The sequence below is a fragment of the Typopeltis vanoorti genome, chromosome 21 (assembly GCF_054136105.1).
Source record: "Typopeltis vanoorti isolate ZY-2024b chromosome 21, IOZ_Tvanoo_1.0, whole genome shotgun sequence".
In the NCBI taxonomy this organism is placed as follows: Eukaryota; Metazoa; Arthropoda; class Arachnida; order Uropygi; family Thelyphonidae; genus Typopeltis; species Typopeltis vanoorti.
In genome coordinates, this window is record NC_143569.1 from 13,293,676 (window position 1) to 13,313,386 (window position 19,711).

Consider the following 19,711-nt stretch of genomic DNA (forward strand, 5'->3'; position numbering starts at 1 on the left):
AGCTGATATGCCATTTTCACTAATGAAGTGATGGCCTTTTCTGGCTTGCAAATGTTGCTTCCCTGTAAATGTAACAAAAGTTATTTGCACTATTAATACAAGTATGGGGCATCACTACTGTGAATTAACATTGCAGGGATCATTTGTGTAGTACTTATGATGCAGGAGTAAATGGGAGTGTATCCCAAGAAGTCGCACAAACACCCTACAAGACTTCACTTTATACTAATGACTGCATCACCTTATGACAGTGATGTCATGACCCAACTGAATTACATCAGTCAATGATGCAACAGCTCCTGGGGTGTTGTGTATGATTGACTGATGCAACCAGACCAACAGTCTGACATATCACAAAGCACTTGATAATTGTCACTCCTTGGTCTTTAAGCTTTGAACATATTAGCTCATCTGGAAAACATCAAGGAGCTCCAATTCTAATATCCCTCCTCCACACACACACACACACACACACACATGCGCACATCAACTATCCAGAAAGCAATAAATCAATTAAGAAGCAGAACTCCAGGATGCCATTATAGCAGTATCACAAGCCTTCAGTCCTGTCTTCAAACCATAAGAAAGAATACTTATAACACAGATGCCCCTGCAAGCAACTTCACTAACCAACTGATCCTAAAAATGCCATCCAGGACCATCTATCTCAAGCAAGGGTAAAAGTAATGTAAAAGTAATGCATGACCACCAGAATCTCAATGCATGATAAACAAGATGTGGGATCCCAGTGATGGAGGTCTGAAAAACAGAAAAAAAAAAAAAAGAAAAAAAAAAGATTCAGGAAAAATAGAGGGAAGAATATGGAAAGAAAAGAATAGAAATGGATGAAAAATGAAAAGGAAAGTCCACTTTACCATGAACAAGTGTCCCATAAATTCGATATCTATAAAAATAAAAAAAACATAAGAAATGAACATATATGGATGTTTAAGGGAAGGGAGGGGGAAGAGACAGACCACGGATAAGCTAGTAAGTGCTACAATACAAACAATTTATGATTACACAACTTTTTAAAACTGTGAGTGTATCATTAATTTCAGGTAAGAAAATGCATATATTTTATTAATTCAGTTGATCACTGCATTATCAATACAGTATTATTAAAAATACTCAATAACGTATAAACATAAATTAAAAATCCTCTAGCATGACTGCTTTAAAATGATACATACATACATACATCTTCAAGGACCACTCTTCCTAATTGGGTTGTGTGTGTGGGGGGGGGGGGGGGGGGCAACAGCTGCAAGAGGAACTTCATGGTCTCGATCCTCTGCCACCAAGCTCAGGTGTTCTGGTGGGATTCCCAAACATGTCCACCCAAGGTTTTGGATATAATCTATCCAGCGAGTCCTTGGCCTTCAACGTGGCCTCCCACCCTCTGGCTTGGCAAGGAGGGCCTCCTGAGGGAGCCTCTCTTGTGGCATTCTGACCAGGTGCCCATACCAACGTAACTGTGATCTCTTAACATGGAGAAGCAGTGGTTGAGTATTGAGGGTTTACCGAATTGCAGAGCTTCTGACTGTCGAGTTGTCAGCTCTGCAACCACTCGAAGGAACCTCATTTCAGCTGCTTGGATTCATGTCTGCATTCTTTCGGTCATTACCCAACTCTCATGACCATAGGTGAGGATGGGGACATAGGCTGTATTGAAGACAGCCAGCTTTGCCTTCTGGCTTAACTCCCGCTTCAATACTACCGAATGGCCAAGCTCCCGCAATATTGAGCTTGCTAAGCCAATTCGAGTATCTGGCTCTACGTCCCATTTTCCATCATTCGTGAATATGGACCCAAGGTATTTAAACTTCTCCACCTGCCTCATTGGGACTCCACTTACATTTAGAGTGCAGTGGGATGGTTGTCTTGAGACCACAAATGTTTCAGTTTTTGCTATGCTGATCTTCATTCCGGAGTGTGCACAAAATCCAGGGTCCACTGAAGGTCATCTGTGGAAGAGCTAAGCAGAACTAGGTTATCTGCAAGAAGCAGACGTCCAATGCTACATTTTCCAATTCTGACACACTCACTGCCTCAGCTGTGCCTATCAATCCAGTTCATAAATATTATGAAAAGGAGGGGGTGACAGAACCCACCCTTGGCAGAGGCCAATGGAGACTGTGAAAGGTTCAGACTTTGTGCTGTTTACCCTGACACAAAACTCTGGGCATTCATACAGGGACTTGATGGCAGCTAATAGTTGACCATCCACTCCATACTCCTGTACTACTTGTCAAAGCTTATCCCGAGAAACCCAGTCATATGCCTTCTCCAAGTCCACAAAACATGTGTAGACATTCTTGGCATATTCCCAAGATTTCTCAAAGACTTGCCTTAAAGTGAAGATCTGGTCAGTTGTGCTTCTACCAGGACGAAAGCCACATTGTTCTTCCTGGAACTTTGACTCAACTATGCTCCTGCACCATCTTTCCAAGCACTTAGCATACACTTTCCCAGGCAGGCTGAGCAGATAGAGAGATGCCACGATAGTTACTGCAATACTTCTGGTCTCCCTTCATAAAGACTGGTATTATAATGCCTGCTGCCATTGCTTTGGTGCTCGCCCAGATATCCAAGCAGCCTGACACACTCGAGTCAGCCAGAGAACACCGTCTCGATTTAAGGCTTTTGGCATTTCAGGCCGAATATCATCATCGCCAGCAGCCTTGCCCGATTTTAGCGATTTTATTGCTAAATGGACCTCTTCTGCTGTGAGACTAGTCATTGCCCCAATCTGCACCTCTTGGATGTCAACAACTGCTGGGCCACCCGGGTTAAGAAGGCTCTCAAAGTATTCCCTCCACCTGTGGAGGATATCCTTCTCGGTTGTTAAAAGTGCACCATCAGAGGTCTTAATTGCCCTTGCTGTGCACGATTTCCTCCATCGAAGGTGGCAGATGGTCGGCCAGAATACTTTGTTTGCATTTGCATAGGATGAGTCTAATCTTTCTCCAAAGGATTCCCAAGCCTTCTGCTTTGCTGTCTTTACTGCCTTAGCAGCAGCTTTTCGTGCCTCAGCATACCGCAAACGCATCTCAGGTGACCTGACTCTAAGCCATGTTAGGTAGGACTCCTTTTTTGCCCGGACAGTTTTTCGGACTTCTTGGTCCCACCAAGGTGTCCTTTTCTCACTGCCCGTTGCCACATCGAGCCGCTTTCTACCACACCATGAAAGTGCAGAGGCAGTGACAGCTGTTCTGAACAGCTTCCATTCCTCCTCAACATCTGCAGTATATGTTTGGGAATCTCTTTGAACCTGGAGGAAATGTCATCTGCAAAATTCTTCCTCACAACCTCATTTTCCAATGTCTCCCATTTCACGCGATATAGCTGCTTAGGCCTACCAGCATTGATGGTAGCATCTGGTTTCTGAAGCCATAGAGTGCACACAACAAGGTGGTGGTCAGTTGACAGTTCTGCCCCTCTTCTCACACGAACGTCCAACACTGAGGAAAAGAGGTCTGCTGAGACTATAAAGAAGTCAATCAGAGACCTTTGTTCTAGTGTATCCCTGTACCAGGTATACTTATGGACTTCTCAGTGCTGGAAGAAGGTATTCATTATGGACAAGCTGTTAGTACAGCAGAAATCCAATAATTTCAACCCATTCGCGTTAAGGTCAGGGGCACCGTTCCTCCCAACCACACCCCTCCATGTCTGGTCATCTGTTCCAACATGTGCATTGAAGTCACCCATTAGCAGGACTGATTCCAAGTCTACCACCCTGTCAAAAGCAGCATCCACTTCCTCTAGGAGGGCAGAGTATTCTGACTCCAGATTAGGTGCATAGGCTTGCACCACAGCCAAATCATGGTTTTTCATCTGAAGCCTTAACACACATACCTGTCCCCCCAATGGGATCCACTCAGCAACACAGTCTGACAGCTGGGGGCTTGTGAGTATTCCCACACCTGCCTTAGCAGACATTGTCAGGCTCACACCAGAGTAGTAGAGCTTCCATCCCTTATCCAGAGCCTCTTCTCTTGGTTGAAGAAAGCCCCGACTAAGTCTAGCCGGTAGCGCTTGGCTTCCTCAACCAGTTCGAACTCCTTCCCTGTCAGAGAGAAGATGTTCCAGTTGCCTAAAGCCATAGTCTGGTGCCGTTGCCATTTCCGTCCTTTTACAGAACCATTTCTTTGCGCTGCCTCTAAACACCTCCCCCAAATGGGTAGCGGGCCCATTGATGAAGCTTCCTCTAGCAGAGTGTTGAGGAATGATGTCTAAGGGAGACTGTAACATATTTTTCAAACGGGTCCCTCTGCCTAAAACCCGAACGCGTCCCTTGGTAACCCCCGCGACAGACGATGTGGTATGAAAATTTTTTGATGGCCTGATCATGTTACAGTGTTTGATAATGTCCTGTTAGCACAAGACAAAATGACACAGAAAAATAGGAAAGATTCCCCTTGAATACTCTAATAGCATTCGGGGAAAGGAGCAAGAAGAGAAGAAAGAAAGAAGCAAGGGAGGAAGAGGAGGGACCAGTCTACAGATAATATAACAGATGTATATTACATGAAGTAAGGCATGGTCCAGGTACCTCGGGTTTGCCACACCCATACTCACTAAAGTGAGCCCCCGAGGAAATAATATATATATATAACAAAAAAAAACAAAAAAAAAACAGTAATTAGGAATTGACTGTAAAAATACTTTATTTCTGGTATAGGTGTATCAAAATCATGGAAGACTTCTGGAAGTGTTATAGTAGCGACAGCAGCCTCACGGTTTTCTTCAGGAAGATCCACAATACCAGGACGGAATGCCATCTTTATTTTGATGAAAGCTTCATTGCAGTCAGCCAGTAAATATTTTGCCTTTCGAGAATATATGCGCACAACTCCCAAAAGCAAATGCCCAGAAGTTCGTAACGCCATTTTTACCTAAAAAAAATATATATATAAATAAATTTAGAAAACAATTTCCAGTCAAATCTACATCTACATATATGTCAAAGTTGATTGGATCGATGAGTTACATCAAGCAAGGAGGAAAAATAAAAAAATAATAATAAATAAATTTTAAAAACTGTTCTTATACAATGGGATTTGTATGCAGGTGTTTTCAAACAAAGGGCACGTTGATTTTTCCACAACAATACAGAGGAAGTTGGTTGGTAAAGCTGTGATATCATCACTCATAGTTTTGTATAGTTTTTACCATTATGTTTCATTTTATTTTCTCAATTTTTATATAATTAGTAAAAAATAACAATGTGAACAACAACAATGCTTTTTAAACCAAATCATTAATTTACTCTTATTACAAGAATTAGCCAACTTCAACTTGATTCTCAACATGGGAATAGATGTGCTTGTGAATGTGGTTAAGTGAGAAATGAATTTCATCACCTAGTGTGACCCATCACCCCACTTACTAGAGGCCTGAAGTGTCTTGAAAAAGTTTTCTATTTGGTCTCTAGTCCACCTTAGCTATACACATACACTGCAGGTTTCAACCTTTTGTAGAGAAGTGTCACATACATTTTTTTTTCTGAAACTTCTGAGTTGAATATCACTAAAGCACCACTTATATTTAGTAGTATTATAGTATAATTTTCTAGGCCTTCAAAAGATTAATACTATCACATACCTATCATAAGTTGCCTTGAACAAATTTAGCATTAATGTACTTACTACCCACTCAACAGTGCAATCAGCTTATTTTATCAATCTCCATGCATAAAATCATTTCACTCTCTTGCTCATGTCAACCTTACCCAGCATCCAGGGAAAAGCTCTTATTCTCTGACCACTTTATGCATCTTATTCAACATTTTCCCTACATCTATCTGATAGGCTCCTGTCACCAATTTATGTCCTTCTATCACCTCTTACTGCAAAGCTCTCTCAAATCTGTCCAAAAATTCAATATTCCACAGTCTACAAAATTGTCTTGGTCATTCGCCTCTGAACACTCACTAATGCTTCCTTATCACCAGACATTCATGTAGCCAAACTTGTACACAGAAATAAAGATTTTATCTGAAAATGGTATTATCACCTCATTATTTTTTTTTTTGATTTTTTGATTAACATTTACAGCTTTTGAAAATCATTCCCTGAACTTCAACTCCATATCTCCCAATATCCCCAGATCCCTTCCTTTCTCAACCTCTTGGAGTGAAGTTTCATAAATATCTCATTGTGGCCACTGTGCATTACTCTACACTTGGGCAAATCTGAACTGGTATCCCCCATTCATTTGTCCACAGGTAAAAACAACTAATTCAAATCCTCACAACAATATCAGAGGTCTCTGCCAGTGAAATCTGTCACAGAGATTCTACTTCAATTTCTTTAATAATCTGTCCATCAAAATTGTCAATCTATTTACAACTCAGAATAGCCTCCAAACCTACTCTCATCATATGCAGTCTCCTTCATTCTCTTAAGGATAGTAATCCTTTCTAAAAACATCCGTGGGGGTTCTACAGAATTCCTCCTTCATGTGGTCTTCCCTATAAAGGTCAGACCTCCAAAAATTTCAGACAGAATGAACACCTTGGCAATTTAGCTTATAACCAAGAAAAGTTCAGGTATGGCTGGCTTAACACTTTCATAACACATGATATCAATTGCAACAAAGCCTCTATGCCATATCTAAATGATAACTGTCTTGTGGGAATACAGAATCCAGCATCATTATTTTTTCATACAGCTAACTCAACAAAAACCAAGGACTCATCCTAAGTGACATTTGGAAATCGATGATCAGAGTGCTACACATACCTGACCTCAATTTTCATGCTAATCATTTCCAAACAATGCTAGAAAATGGATGATTCATGCCATACTTCATTGTTTCCTTGCATTTTAATTATTTATACCACATAGCTTCTTTTAGCTTTTATATTAATCTGTATTTTTCACTTATCTTTATGTGTATATTTCACCTCAAAGAAGCTACAAATTCCTTATGGTGAAACTTCTCACGTTTTTTTTTTCCTTTGTATGTTGTTTATTGTTTTAACAACTAAATAACCCCAGTTTCTTATAATAGCCATAATTATCACTTAGCCAAGACATCAATGCTCAAGGAGTTAGTAGGTCATTTCCTTCTTATATAAAAAACCACACAACAAAATTAATAATAAATAAGATGTCGCTGATGTAGAGGATCAGTGTAGTGGTGGAGAGGGAGAGTTGTACAACAGGTGTCCTCCCACAATGAGTCTTTGGACTCCTTGGAGGTGTCACGAATAATAATAATAATAATAAAATGAACAATTAAATCAAAAATTAACAAAATTAAAATGTTGTCCCATTCAATAACACAGAATGATTAGGTACTTCTGATGTACCTGCCATTTTCACAAATGTCTACTCAATATCATGACCTTCTTTGACCACAAGCTTTGTTCTGGTTATTTCATGTGGAAAAATAACTTCTATCTAGAAAAGGAAGGTACATTTATGGGCTCAACACTTTCTCCCACTTTAGCTAATTTTACATGTAACACTTTGAACAACATACAATATACCATACATTCAGTGACACTGAAATCCAAACGTTTAAAACAGATATATTGACAATATATTTGCTATTTGGCCCAACAGCAGCCAAATTTTAAACACTTCCTAAGCCACCTGGACAACACAGATATGTTCCATTCAATATAAAAATTGAAAACCATAACACTCTTCTTTTTTGGATACAGTAATCACATGCCTTCCTTAAGGCTGTCTTTCCTTCATTATCTACCATCAACCTACCTATACACACACTGCATAATATATATAAAGACTCATACCACCATCTGACACAACAACAACTAGGTGCCATTAGCACCATCAAAAATAAAATTTTAATTACTTTGATGATTAGGCTTTAAAAATTGAATTCCAAATAATAAGCAAAACTTATGTAAATAATGGGTACAGCAGGAAAACAATCAACAGAATTCTTTACAAGAACACAAGTGCATTTTTTTTTTTTTTTTATGTTGATCCCTATAACACCATAGTACCATGTGTGGGCAAGTGATTAAGGAGAAATATAAGTGTGTAAAATAAAAAGTATATGATATGTTTCTTAAAAAGTAGGAAGTTCTACTCAGTGGGGAAAAACAGTATGGAAGAGATTGTTCCAAAGACATGGATGGAATGAAAGAGGCTGATGAGAAGTTAGTTTGGTGTGTTCAAAGCTGGACAGCATATGGGTGTTGGCCAGTGGCTGCCTTAGTTCTTCTGGAAGAAAGCGGAGGAATGGTATCAGCCAATTTAAATGAGTAATGTCCATGAAAGTACCTATAGAAAAGGCACAGAGCTGAAACAAAGCTCCTACAATAAAGTGACTGAAGGAAGTCTGTGAGGGAAGGATCATCTATTAAGTGGATTGCCCTCTTCTGTATATCATCAAGAATTCTTAGAGAGGTCTTGGGTGCTCCGCCTCCAAGTTGGATGGTTGGATGGTCTGAGACTTATAGTGTGTTAGGAACTGAGAGGAAGAGAAGTAATGTTTAGAAGAAAATAACACCAAGCTTTTTAGAGGCTAAGGAGGGTATGTGAGTATATTTCCAGGATAAACTGGATGTGAGTCAACCCAAGGAGAGAAAGTTGATCTTGAAAGAAAACTGAAACATTAACAAATATGAGAGGGGATGAGGTAGGATTTTTCTTGTGGGTAATAAGGCAGGCTCGAATTTTTTGGGCAATTTACTAAGTTGTCTTTACCCCATTTCAGGATGTTAAGGAGATCATTGTTCAAGTCACTAGTTATGGAAGATCTTGAGGCATCTAGGCTACCACATGGTTTATCAAATGATGAAGAGGAATTCACAGCTTTGCCATCAATTCATTCATGGTGTAATTGTGAATAGAATTTGAAGTTATAAAAAGTAAATCATTGATGTAAAGGGGGAAGCGTGTGGGTGAGAGCACTGATAAGAGGAAGCCTTAGTGCCAGACAAGATCAAATGCCTTAGAAATATCAAGAGTGATAACATGAGTTTCTTCAAATCTTTCCATGGCTTTGAGTCCAAAGGTAGGTGAGATTGGCTAGGAGTTCAGCTGTAGAACAAGGATAGTCGAATACATATTAGTGATCGCTAATTAACTGATGAGTCTCTAGATAACAAAGAAGCTGATTGTAGATAACTTTTTCTATCACTGTTGAAAGTACAAAGGTGACAGCAATGGGACAATAGTTAGATAGCTGACTTTTGTCTCCCTTTTTAGGTATAGACTGGATGTAGGCTTTTTTCCATGCTGTTAGGTAGATGTCAGTAGAATATAAAAGTTTATATAGACAATACAGGATGGGGCATCAATTCTGGAGCACAACTGGAGGAATACCATCTGGACAAGGAGCCTTGTTAGTATCAAGATTAATGAGAGTTTTTCTGAAGTCCTTTTGCCGAAAGTTCGGAGGAGGCATACACTGCACAGTTTGTGGAAGTATGGAAGGCGATTTGCTTTGGTCATTCAGGCAGGAGTTGAAGAAAAAAAAATGATGCCAAAAGGTCTGCCTTTTTCTTGGACAAGATGCAAGAGAAGTGGCAACATTGAAGGACAGCAGTTGTGCCCAAACAGCCTTAGTAGCAAGGGACCAGAAGTTTTGACTGCCAGTTGAGCAGGAGGTGAGTTTATTGCATTTAATTCTTACGAAATCTGCTTTGAAATCATTGCTAACTTTTTTATGCGTTTCTTGCTGTTGTGTAAGCTGAATGAAAAGCTGGAGTTTTTAACTTAAGCCATTGAACATAAGCTGTATTTTTATCATGGATGGCAGAGGTACATTTTTTTGAGAACCAGTGCTTGGATACAGGTTGTAGGTTTGCAGTGGAGTGGAGAATAAAGGCTCTCATTCCAGTGAAGATTATTTTGGTTACTAGTTCAGTGCACGTATTTGGATCATGAGAGCAGAAGCAGTAATCAGACCATGGAAAAGCAGCATAAAAATTCTGGAGGGCATCTCAGTTTTCACAATTATAGTACCATAAGGTGGGGGGGGGCTGAGTTGGCTGGGTGGAGGATGAACTGTAGAGAAGGAGACTTGAATGAGATTATGGTCAGAGTTGCCGAGGGGAGAGTTGATAGTATATTTGAAGGGAGAGTTGGTTAAGAAAAGGTCAAGAACATTGGTAGAATGATGAGGATTGTCTGATATTGGTAAATTGACTATTTGTGTTAGGTCATGACTGATAGCAAATGATTCAGCTTTCCTACCAGCTTTATCTGTGAAATTGGAGTAGTGGAGTCAGTTTGTATTATGGACATTCAAGTCCATAACACAAACTGACTCCACCACTCAAAAAGGGCAGCAGGCATAGAAGAGCAGTAAAGACAGCAAATGAAGGCTGTAAAGTGAGGTAAGGAAATGTTAAGCCAGAGCGGATTGAAAATGAGGGATTCTAAGTTGGATAGCCTTTGACAAGGGGATATCAGATTCCACAAATGCACATGTTCCACTCTTTTTAGCAAAATACATCATGTAGGATGTAGCTGAGATAGTTGAGGTGGACTATGGTCATGGAATATGCCAACTGAGGTTCTGTTAGGAAAAAGAGACCAGGTTTTGATGCCTGTAAGTGGTGATGTATGTCATGAATGTTTGCATTAATGCCTTGAATGCTGGTGAAATGAATATGGAAATGTTTCTTATTATAAAGAGTTTTTGATGTTATTTCGGGTGGGTTGGGGCACATTTTTATTATTTGTTCCAATGTTCTTTGTTATATTTTTCATATTAAAAAAAAAATTATTTTGTATGGGAGATTTTTTTGTATCTGCAGTCAAAACTGTAGTATTTTTAAGGCTGACTTTCATGTGTAGGGTGGTTGATGTAGAAAACAAAGAGTAGAAGCATGCAGCCTGAGTGAGGGGCTTGTGTACATAACTCACACAAAGGGAGTGCCCAGACTCTAGTCCAAGTCGGACAGTGCCTCCTGCATACCATTGACCCGCTTTCCCTCCAGGCATGACTTGGCAAGGTAAATAGCAACAGAATTATTCACCAGCTGATCAGGAGGCCTCCAACAGATTCTTTACCATCAAGTTCAATCCCATGCACTATCTGGCACCAGCCTGCTAAAAAACTGTTTTAATGCTGTAACCTCAAATGGAACAGAAACTGACTTACTAATTAAAAATTATAACGATGCCAAAGTCATAGCCTTTAAGTAGGAAAATATCTAAGAATAGAGAAAATACTACAAACCTACAACATGAAGGCTATATTTAAACCATCTGCGATATTTAAAAAGGTTAATCAGCTCCTCTAAGGACTCCCCTTTTCCCTCTCCTTGTTTACCCAGGAGTATACCAAATCCGATCCACCTGCAACTTTTACACTGGATAGGCAAACCAGATCTATACTCTAATATGAAAAGAAGAACGTAAACAACACATCAAATTCCTTAAATATGAAAAACCAGGCCTTACAGCACGCACTCAAAACATACCACAGAATTGATGGAAAGGCATACCTAGTCCTTATATCATACCAAAACCTGGTACAAAGAAAAATTCAAAAGCCTGTGAGATGTTAACCCATTATCCTAAACACAACAATGATGGTCTAAAAGTTCCAAGAATGCCTATCTGCAACCCATGCAACATCTGTTAAAAAGATAAAAAAACAGAACTGTAGAACTCCAGCAATTCCCAAAAGCCAAGACTTCCTGGTGATAAACTTAAGGTGGAAACATCGTGTTAGTTTATTTTAAATTAAAGTAAATTTAGTGCTTGTTTGGATACAGAAACAGGAAAGGACAGAAATATAGACCCATACTCAATCATTAGCCTTTAGACCAAAAACAGCTTAAAAATAGCAGGTCTGTAGAGAATTAAGCCTTAACCAATATCTTTTGCTGCAGTTCCATTTACATACGTTGTATTTATTTATTTAGTTGGTTAATTAGTTTTATGCTTTTTATCTTTTCTTTTTCTCTCACTAGAGGTCAAGACAAAATCAAGGATTGACCAGACTAGGAATTATGTAGCATACTACAGTCAACTATTATGCAGCTTGCACACCTGCATCTTGTTTGTTTTAATTAAAGCATATTAAGTACACCAACAGGATAGCTGTCTCCCTAAATTTCACATAATAAATACTAATCCCAGTGTAACAACAAAAGAAATAAGAAGAGTAACGCACTGAACCCATGAGATAAAATACACCATAAAATCAATATTAAACAGAAACATGCACTCAATGCATTTTTTGATAAAATCAAATTTTGACCATCTTTTTTGTTCTTGTATAGAGATTTGTGTTTGCTTTCAGTTATAAATAAAGAAAGAACAAATCTTCGTATTTTCATCTGATCCCATGCAATATAACAAGACATATAGTGTAGTTAGCAGCAAAGCATAAAGAGTCACAAGAAATAAAAAAAAAAAAAAAATTATGGGTTATGTATTGCAAATAACACCCTATCATGATGTTGCATTATGGGAATACACAGAGAACATGTTGCTTTTGTATTCTCTCAGTGCAACCTCACAGTCTACTATGAAAGGTATTATTATTAACTTTGAAAGCATGCATAAGACTCCAAAAAAGTGGTTTGGCTGAAGAAGCAATGCTTTTTCATGTGCAAAATTATTTGCACATGAAAAAGATACAGATGTGTTAGGAGAAATCGTCTGTGAAAATAGAATAAAATATTTGACTGTCATGTTGCACATGATAGTCAAGAGGTGTCTCTCATAGACGATCAGACGTGTTTTAGGCTTTCAGAACAGCTGAACAATTTTTATTATTAAAATAAGTTTTAGTGATTCAATTATAATTTTTCGAATTGGAGAACAGTTTACCTAGTTAAAAGAAAAGGTTATGCTAGTGAATCTTTTTCAAACAAAAGCAAAACTAGCATACCTAAGAAGTTTATGGATTTGAAAACGAAACTTCACATTACTGAACAAGCTAAAGGATACAACAGTGTGGCTGTGGTCAACTGTGAAGGACATTATCGTCTGTTAGGACCAATATGTGAGATTGCAGGACTGGCACAAGGCTTTATAAAAGCGATTAACCCAAGGGAGGCAATCTTACTGATTTTCAAAAAGAAACTACTGAAGCTGTTTGTAGAAAGACATAAGAAACATAATATGTTGGCAGAAATTATTGTAAGGTGCATACCATATTTTCTGAGTTTGAATGAAGATCCAAGTTGAACATTTGGATTTATAGTACATTAAGAGTGGTTTAGACATTTTAAGGATAAAAATGAAATGCAACAACACTGCAGCTAACAAATTCATGAGAAATTTTTGAAGAATGTCCAAGATTATTCATCTTTCTAAGTGTGGAACATTGATAAAACTGATCTCTTCTGGAGTATTATTTATAAATGATGAACATAAGCTGACAGGACATAAGGCATGAAATATCATATCTACCAGTGATGTTGAGATTGCCCTTCAGGAGAATACAAATTCCAAGAGCGTGGAAGGAGCATAAAATTATTCCACTGCATAAAGGTGGTGATAAGGCTATAGCTTCAAATTATAGGCCGATCTATATATCTGGAGTTGTGGTGAAGCTACTGGAGAGATCAGTGAGAGGTAGGATACAGAAATGAGTTGATAAACAGCAGTATTCTCTGTAGTTATCAGCATGGGTTTTTTTAAAGGGAGATCACTGACAAATACCTTCGACAGAGGAGATGCATATACAGTGGTGCACTTGGATTTTGCAAAAGCTTTTGATAGACTGCCACACGACAAGCTGTTAAATAATTTGAAACAATTGGGATTGGATAACAGATTTCTGAGTTGGATCAGTGACTGGCTGATTGGGGGTGCAGTATCCTGAAGAAAGGAAAAGAGGAAGGACACTAGTGGTGTACCACAAGGGTCAGTTTTGGTACCATTGTTGTTCAATTTATATGTTAATGATATTGGCATGGGTTTAACTAGTGATATGCAGCTGTTTGGAGATGCTGCAAAACTGGGGAGAACAGTGAAGAGTCAAGTGGACATGATGGCCTTACAGGAGGACTTGAACAGATTGGACAGGTAAGTGGAACTGTCAGTTCAATGTTGCAAAGTGTAAGGTTTTGAGATTTGGTAAACAATGATGGGATGGCAAGCATACACTTGGTGAGAAAATTTTAAAAGAAGTAGAGAAGATGAGAGATCTAGGAGTGATGGTGGACAAGGACCTGAAATTCAGGGACCACATTGCACAAGTTGTGAAGACATCACATCAAAGGACCTTGACATGCAGAAATAAAGAGGTTATGATGCCATTGTATAAGGTCTTGATCAGGTCTCATATGGATTATTGTGCACAAATTTAAAGTGAGGAGAAAGTTCTTTGCACGGAGAGTGGTTGATGAGTGGAATGCATTGCCTGAGTGTGTTGTAAATGTAGATATCTTGAATCATTTTAAGGCATGGTTGGATGAGTATTGTGTGCAATAGTGTGTACCTTCCACGATGAGTCTCTGATTCCACAGAGGTCAGATGTTAATAATAATAAAATGAGCTGCTTATTTATCATTCCCAGAACTCAAGAGCATTAAAGAATGTAATTAATCTTGACTTCTAGTGACTTTTCGAGTAACAACTAAAAGTTGTGTAAGTGACTTGTGATATTTTTTAAAATAAGGTTATGAATTATTTTACACCAACAGTAGAGCATGCAAGCAACAGCTTTAGAACAAGAACTCAGCAAAGAGAGCTTGCCTATTTGTATATTAATTAGAACTTCATTAATTAAATAATTTGAATATTAATTAGTTAGAACTTGAATATTTATAAATATTCAAGTTCTAAGCTTTATGAACCCCCAGGATTCATAAAAGTGGCATTTTCCCCAAACAAAACCTCAGTAATTGAGCATTCAACTTTACAATGAAGATGAGCTCAAATTGGAATAATGTTTCATGGCAATGGCAACCTGACATTAAAATAATTTTTGAAGCCTAATAACATCAGAACTGGTATATATAACACTGGTGAATCATGAGAAAACATGAGCTGTGAGTCCTTGACAGTAAAATACTTGTGTAGAGGCTTAAGTGCTGTGAGGACATTAGGTTGGAGGATTAATGGATTTTTTACAACACTCAAAAAGAATTAAAATAGAATTTAATACTTCCTATATTTCGTCCTAGTTACTAGGACATCTAAGGAGATTACAAAACAATTAATGTAACATGCACACAAAAACTTACAATACTAAGCCCAACCACATGGGTGACACTAAAGTCCTATCTAGGTGGAGCACCGTCTAAGGGCAGTAGTAGGTGGCCTGGAATGTAAGGTGGGACCTCTGGTGATGAGTGTTTCCCAAATCTTCGGAAGCTTAATGCAACCGTATTTATTAAGATTTGGTTGGTTTCTGAGAGCTGCTGCTGCTTCTAAGAAAAGTCTCTCTTTCTTGAATTTGCTGTGGTGGAGCATGGTGGTTTTCTTCCATGATACTCTGTGGGTGGTGTCCAAAACATGGTCAGCCAAGCCTGAATGGCCATAGTTGTGTTTAACGATGTACGACTTGTGTTCCTCCAGGCAGATGGATGCTGAGCTGCCTGTCTGTCCAAAGTACGCAAGCTTACAGGAACAGGGTACTTTGTAAACTCCAGGCAGAGAGAGAGGAGGGAGCTGATCTTTCGTAGAACAGATAAGGGTAGCAAGTTTGCGGTAGGGCTTATATACTGTGTGTAGGTTATACTTTTTTAGTATCTTGGCTATTTTTTCCGAAGTGCCACGGATGTAGGGTATGGTGATGGCATTTTTAAAATCTTGTTGACGAGAGGGACGGGGGAATGGGGGAGGAATTGATTATTTTTTTGATTGATTATACTGTGTTCGCTGTAGCCATTGGAGAGGAAAGTTCTGTGTATATGGATAAGCTCAGTAGTGAGGGCGGTTCACAAAGATTGTGGGCTCTCTTGGTAAGAGTTTTAATGATGCCATATTGTTGCGAGGGGTGGTGGTGGGAAAGTTTGTGAATGTATCTGCCTGTGTGTGTGGGTTTTCTGTATACAGTGAAGGCAAGTGTATCATTAGGCAGGCGTGTGACTAAGGTGTCTTGGAAGGGTAAACAATTGTTCTTTTCCTTTTCCATAGTAAACTGGATTCTTGGATGTAGGCTATTGAGATGACTGAGGAAGAAGTCTAACATGTCTGGGCCATGAGGCCAAATAGAGAACACATCATCTACATTCTCTATTTGGCCTCATGGCCCAGACATGTTAGACTCCTTCCTCAGTCATCTTAATAGCCTACATCCAAGAATCCAGTTTACTATGGAAAAGGAAAAGAACAATTATTTACCCTTCCTAGACACCTTAGTCACATGCCTGCCTAATGATACACTTGCCTTCACTGTATACAGAAAACCCACACACACAGGCAGATACATTCACAAACTCTCCCACCACCACCCCTCGCAACAATATGGCATCATTAAAACTCTTACCAAGAGAGCCCACAATCTTTGTTCCAGTGGAACCGTATAATCAATCAAAAAAATAATCAATTCCTCCCCCATTCCCCGTCCCTCTCGTCAACAAGATTTTAAAAATGCCATCACCATACCCTACATCCGTGGCACTTCGGAAAAAATAGCCAAGATACTAAAAAAGTATAACCTACACACAACATATAAGCCCTACCGCAAACTTGCTACCCTTATCCGTTCTACGAAAGATCAGCTCCCTCCTCTCTCTCTGCCTGGAGTTTACAAAGTACCCTGTTCCTGTAAGCTTGCGCACCTTGGACAGACAGGCAGCTCAGCATCCATCTGCCTGGAGGAACACAAGTCGTACATCGTTAAACACAACTATGGCCATTCAGGCTTGGCTGACCATGTTTTGGACACCACCCGCAGAGTATCATGGAAGAAAACCACCATGCTCCACCACAGCAGATTCAAGAAAGAGAGACTTTTCTTAGACGCAGCAGTAGCTCTCAGAAACCAACCAAATCTTAATAAATACGGTTGCATTAAGCTTCTGAAGATTTGGGAAACACTCATCACCAGAGGTCCCACCTTACATTCCAGGCCACCTACTACTGCCCTTAGACGGCGCTCCACCTAGATAGGACTTTAGTGTCACCCACGTGGTTGGGCTGAGTATTGTAAGTTTTTGTGTGCATGTTACATTAATTGTTTTGTAATCCCCGTAGATGTCCTAGTGACTAGGACGAAATATAGGAAGTATTAAATTGTATTTTAATTCTTTTTGAGTGTTGTAAAAAATCCATTAATCCTCCAACATAATGACAGTAAAATAGAAAACGTTTTGGCCTCAAATTATTTCATTTTGAAGTATTCAAACTCACTAAACAACAACAAAAATGTGGCTTGGAGCAAATTTCAGCCTTAAGGCAAACATCAGATACAGAAGCGCTTGTCCAGTCTCATTCTGAAGATATCTCATTGAAGAAAACATACTAAACGCCAAAAAAAGAATTTGCATCTGAACCCACTAAACATCAACAAAAGAATAACTTGGAACAAATCTCAGCCTCAAGGTGAATATTCAAATATGTAGAGGAGCTTTTCCAGTCTCATTACAAAGAAATCTCATTGAAGATGACATCCTGAACATCGACAAAGAAGTCGCATCCGAACCTGTATAAGCAAAGAGCACACAAAAACTCACAATGAAAAATCTGAAAGAAATCTCTGATGAGACACAAACTGAAGTCGTTATTGTCTTCAAATGATCCTAAATATTTATAATAATATTTAGAATCATTGGGGAAAATAATAATTTTATTTTTTGTGTTTCTAATAATCATTACTATGTCAGAAATGCCATTAAAAACTTGTCGACTTTCTGCTTTGATCCAATATCTATAAATAGTCAAGCATAAAGTAGCTCAGATTTGAGATATATGAATATAACACAGATCTACAGTCATAAAATACATACTTAATCCCTTACTAGGAGGGCTCAATCAGTCCTAAGGGATGGTCAAGGAATGGAGGAACCCCACATGAATAAATAAATAAAGTTCACAATAAACAAAAGATGAGAAAAAAATGTTTAGAGGATGAGTAAAATAGCAAAATAAACCGAAGGGGAAAATAATTTACGTACATCATTAATTACATATACATGAAAAAAAAAACTTAGTAATAATATTTTTGGTTTATAGATCAAGAGTTGATCAATTTTATTAACTTAACCAACTAGTTTCGCCAAACTTTAACAAACTTAACAAAGAAGCAGCCACAGTTGCCTTCTACTGTCAACCTTAACAGAAATCAAGGCCCAATACTCCCAAAGATATGGAAAACCCTAATGAAATCTTTAAAAACAAAAGAAATGAACTTTAATACAAGCTACAGAAAGTTCCTTAGCAACAGCTAGCTAATCTTGCACACGCGATACATGTTTCAAGCACGTTCGATACTATTTTATTTGTAATTATTCTAGTCAGTTTTTTACAGTTATTCTTGTCAGTTTTATAGTTACACATAATTGTGAGATTGTTTCAGCCTATATGTACGTGCCCTGAAGACACCAACAGTTAAAGTTTGGCAAAACTAGTTGGTTAAGTTAATAAAATTGATCAACACTTGATCTGTAAACCAAAAATATTATTACTAATTCTCAGGATCAAGAAAATAAACCTTCATTAAAAAAAAACTTACTTTAGGTTGTAAAATACCTTCCACGCTAGTTTCAATATTAGTTTCAAAAATGTGTGCTTTTGTTAATTTCTTATCCCAATGAGCTGCTAACCATATTCTTGCTAATGGGCCTTTTTTGGCTAGGACAAAATGAGCATAGAACATAATTATGTATCTCCTTTAGTGCAAATACCTGAAATATAAATATATTATCAATTAAATCAATCATATCAAAACTTTTACTATGAATGGGTATTGTGGATTCAATTGTTAAATTTAGTAAATTTAACTTCATATTATTTTAAAATATTATTATTTTAAAATGCTATTATTTTAAAACAGCATACAATATTCATGGTAAATTAAATTGCTGCTGTCTAGAGAATAAAGATTTATTAAAAGTAATAAATTATTATGCTCAGGGCATTTCAACCCTCACATTGAGGCTGTCTTCAGGACCATATACATAGTATACAAAATCACACAAGATTATAACAACATGAACAGTAAACTGCAAGAATGCTTTAACTGCTGGATGGATCTGCCTCCTAGTACGAATACATGATAAATAAATAAAAATGAAATAAATAAAAAAAAATTCATATACAGAGTGAATGATCATTTTTCATTATCTCAATGAAAAATCACTCACACAAGAAATGGTTTTTAAACATAATTAACCCACCCTATATAAATTAAATAATCTAGAATCCTAAATTAGTTTGAAGAACCTGCTTTCAGTGGTCAAGATCCTGAACACATTCCTGAGTAATACTGAATCCTAGCATTCTCTGAAAATTGTTGGCTTAACTGTCAAGTGATTCCCCTGATGGATTTAAAATTCCAATGCAGTGGATGAGAATAAACTTAAGGTGGTAAGTTGAAGAACTGAAAAGAACAAATGATGGGTGAGTATAATGGTCACTTTTTTTTTTATTTTGTGATTGTATATACTGTACATATACTCCTGAAAAAGAGCTCAACAAAAAGGCAGAAACAATTAAAATAATATTATGTTGAATTTTTTCTTGACAATTATTCATGACTATTACACTTTTTTATATAATCTTTATCAAGTAGCTTTATTTTATCCTTCTACATGTTTCGCCAATCTGTTTCTATTGGCATCCTCGGGGAATACAAACTAGTA

General features: G+C 37.9%; 1 protein-coding gene across 1 annotated transcript in view; it reads right to left on the reverse strand.

Moving 5' to 3' along the window:
• The window catches only part of LOC150094629 (double-strand-break repair protein rad21 homolog), a 342,589-nt gene that overhangs the window by 292,928 nt on the left and 29,950 nt on the right, over window positions 1-19,711 (reverse strand). Inside the window, exons 2-3 of the mRNA XM_090411608.1 lie at window positions 18,583-18,754; window positions 4,672-4,901 (exon numbers count right to left, since the gene is read on the reverse strand). Of these exons, the coding sequence (XP_090267734.1) occupies window positions 4,672-4,901; window positions 18,583-18,726 (374 nt within the window). The 5' untranslated portion in view covers window positions 18,727-18,754. The remainder of the gene's footprint in view (window positions 1-4,671; window positions 4,902-18,582; window positions 18,755-19,711) is intronic.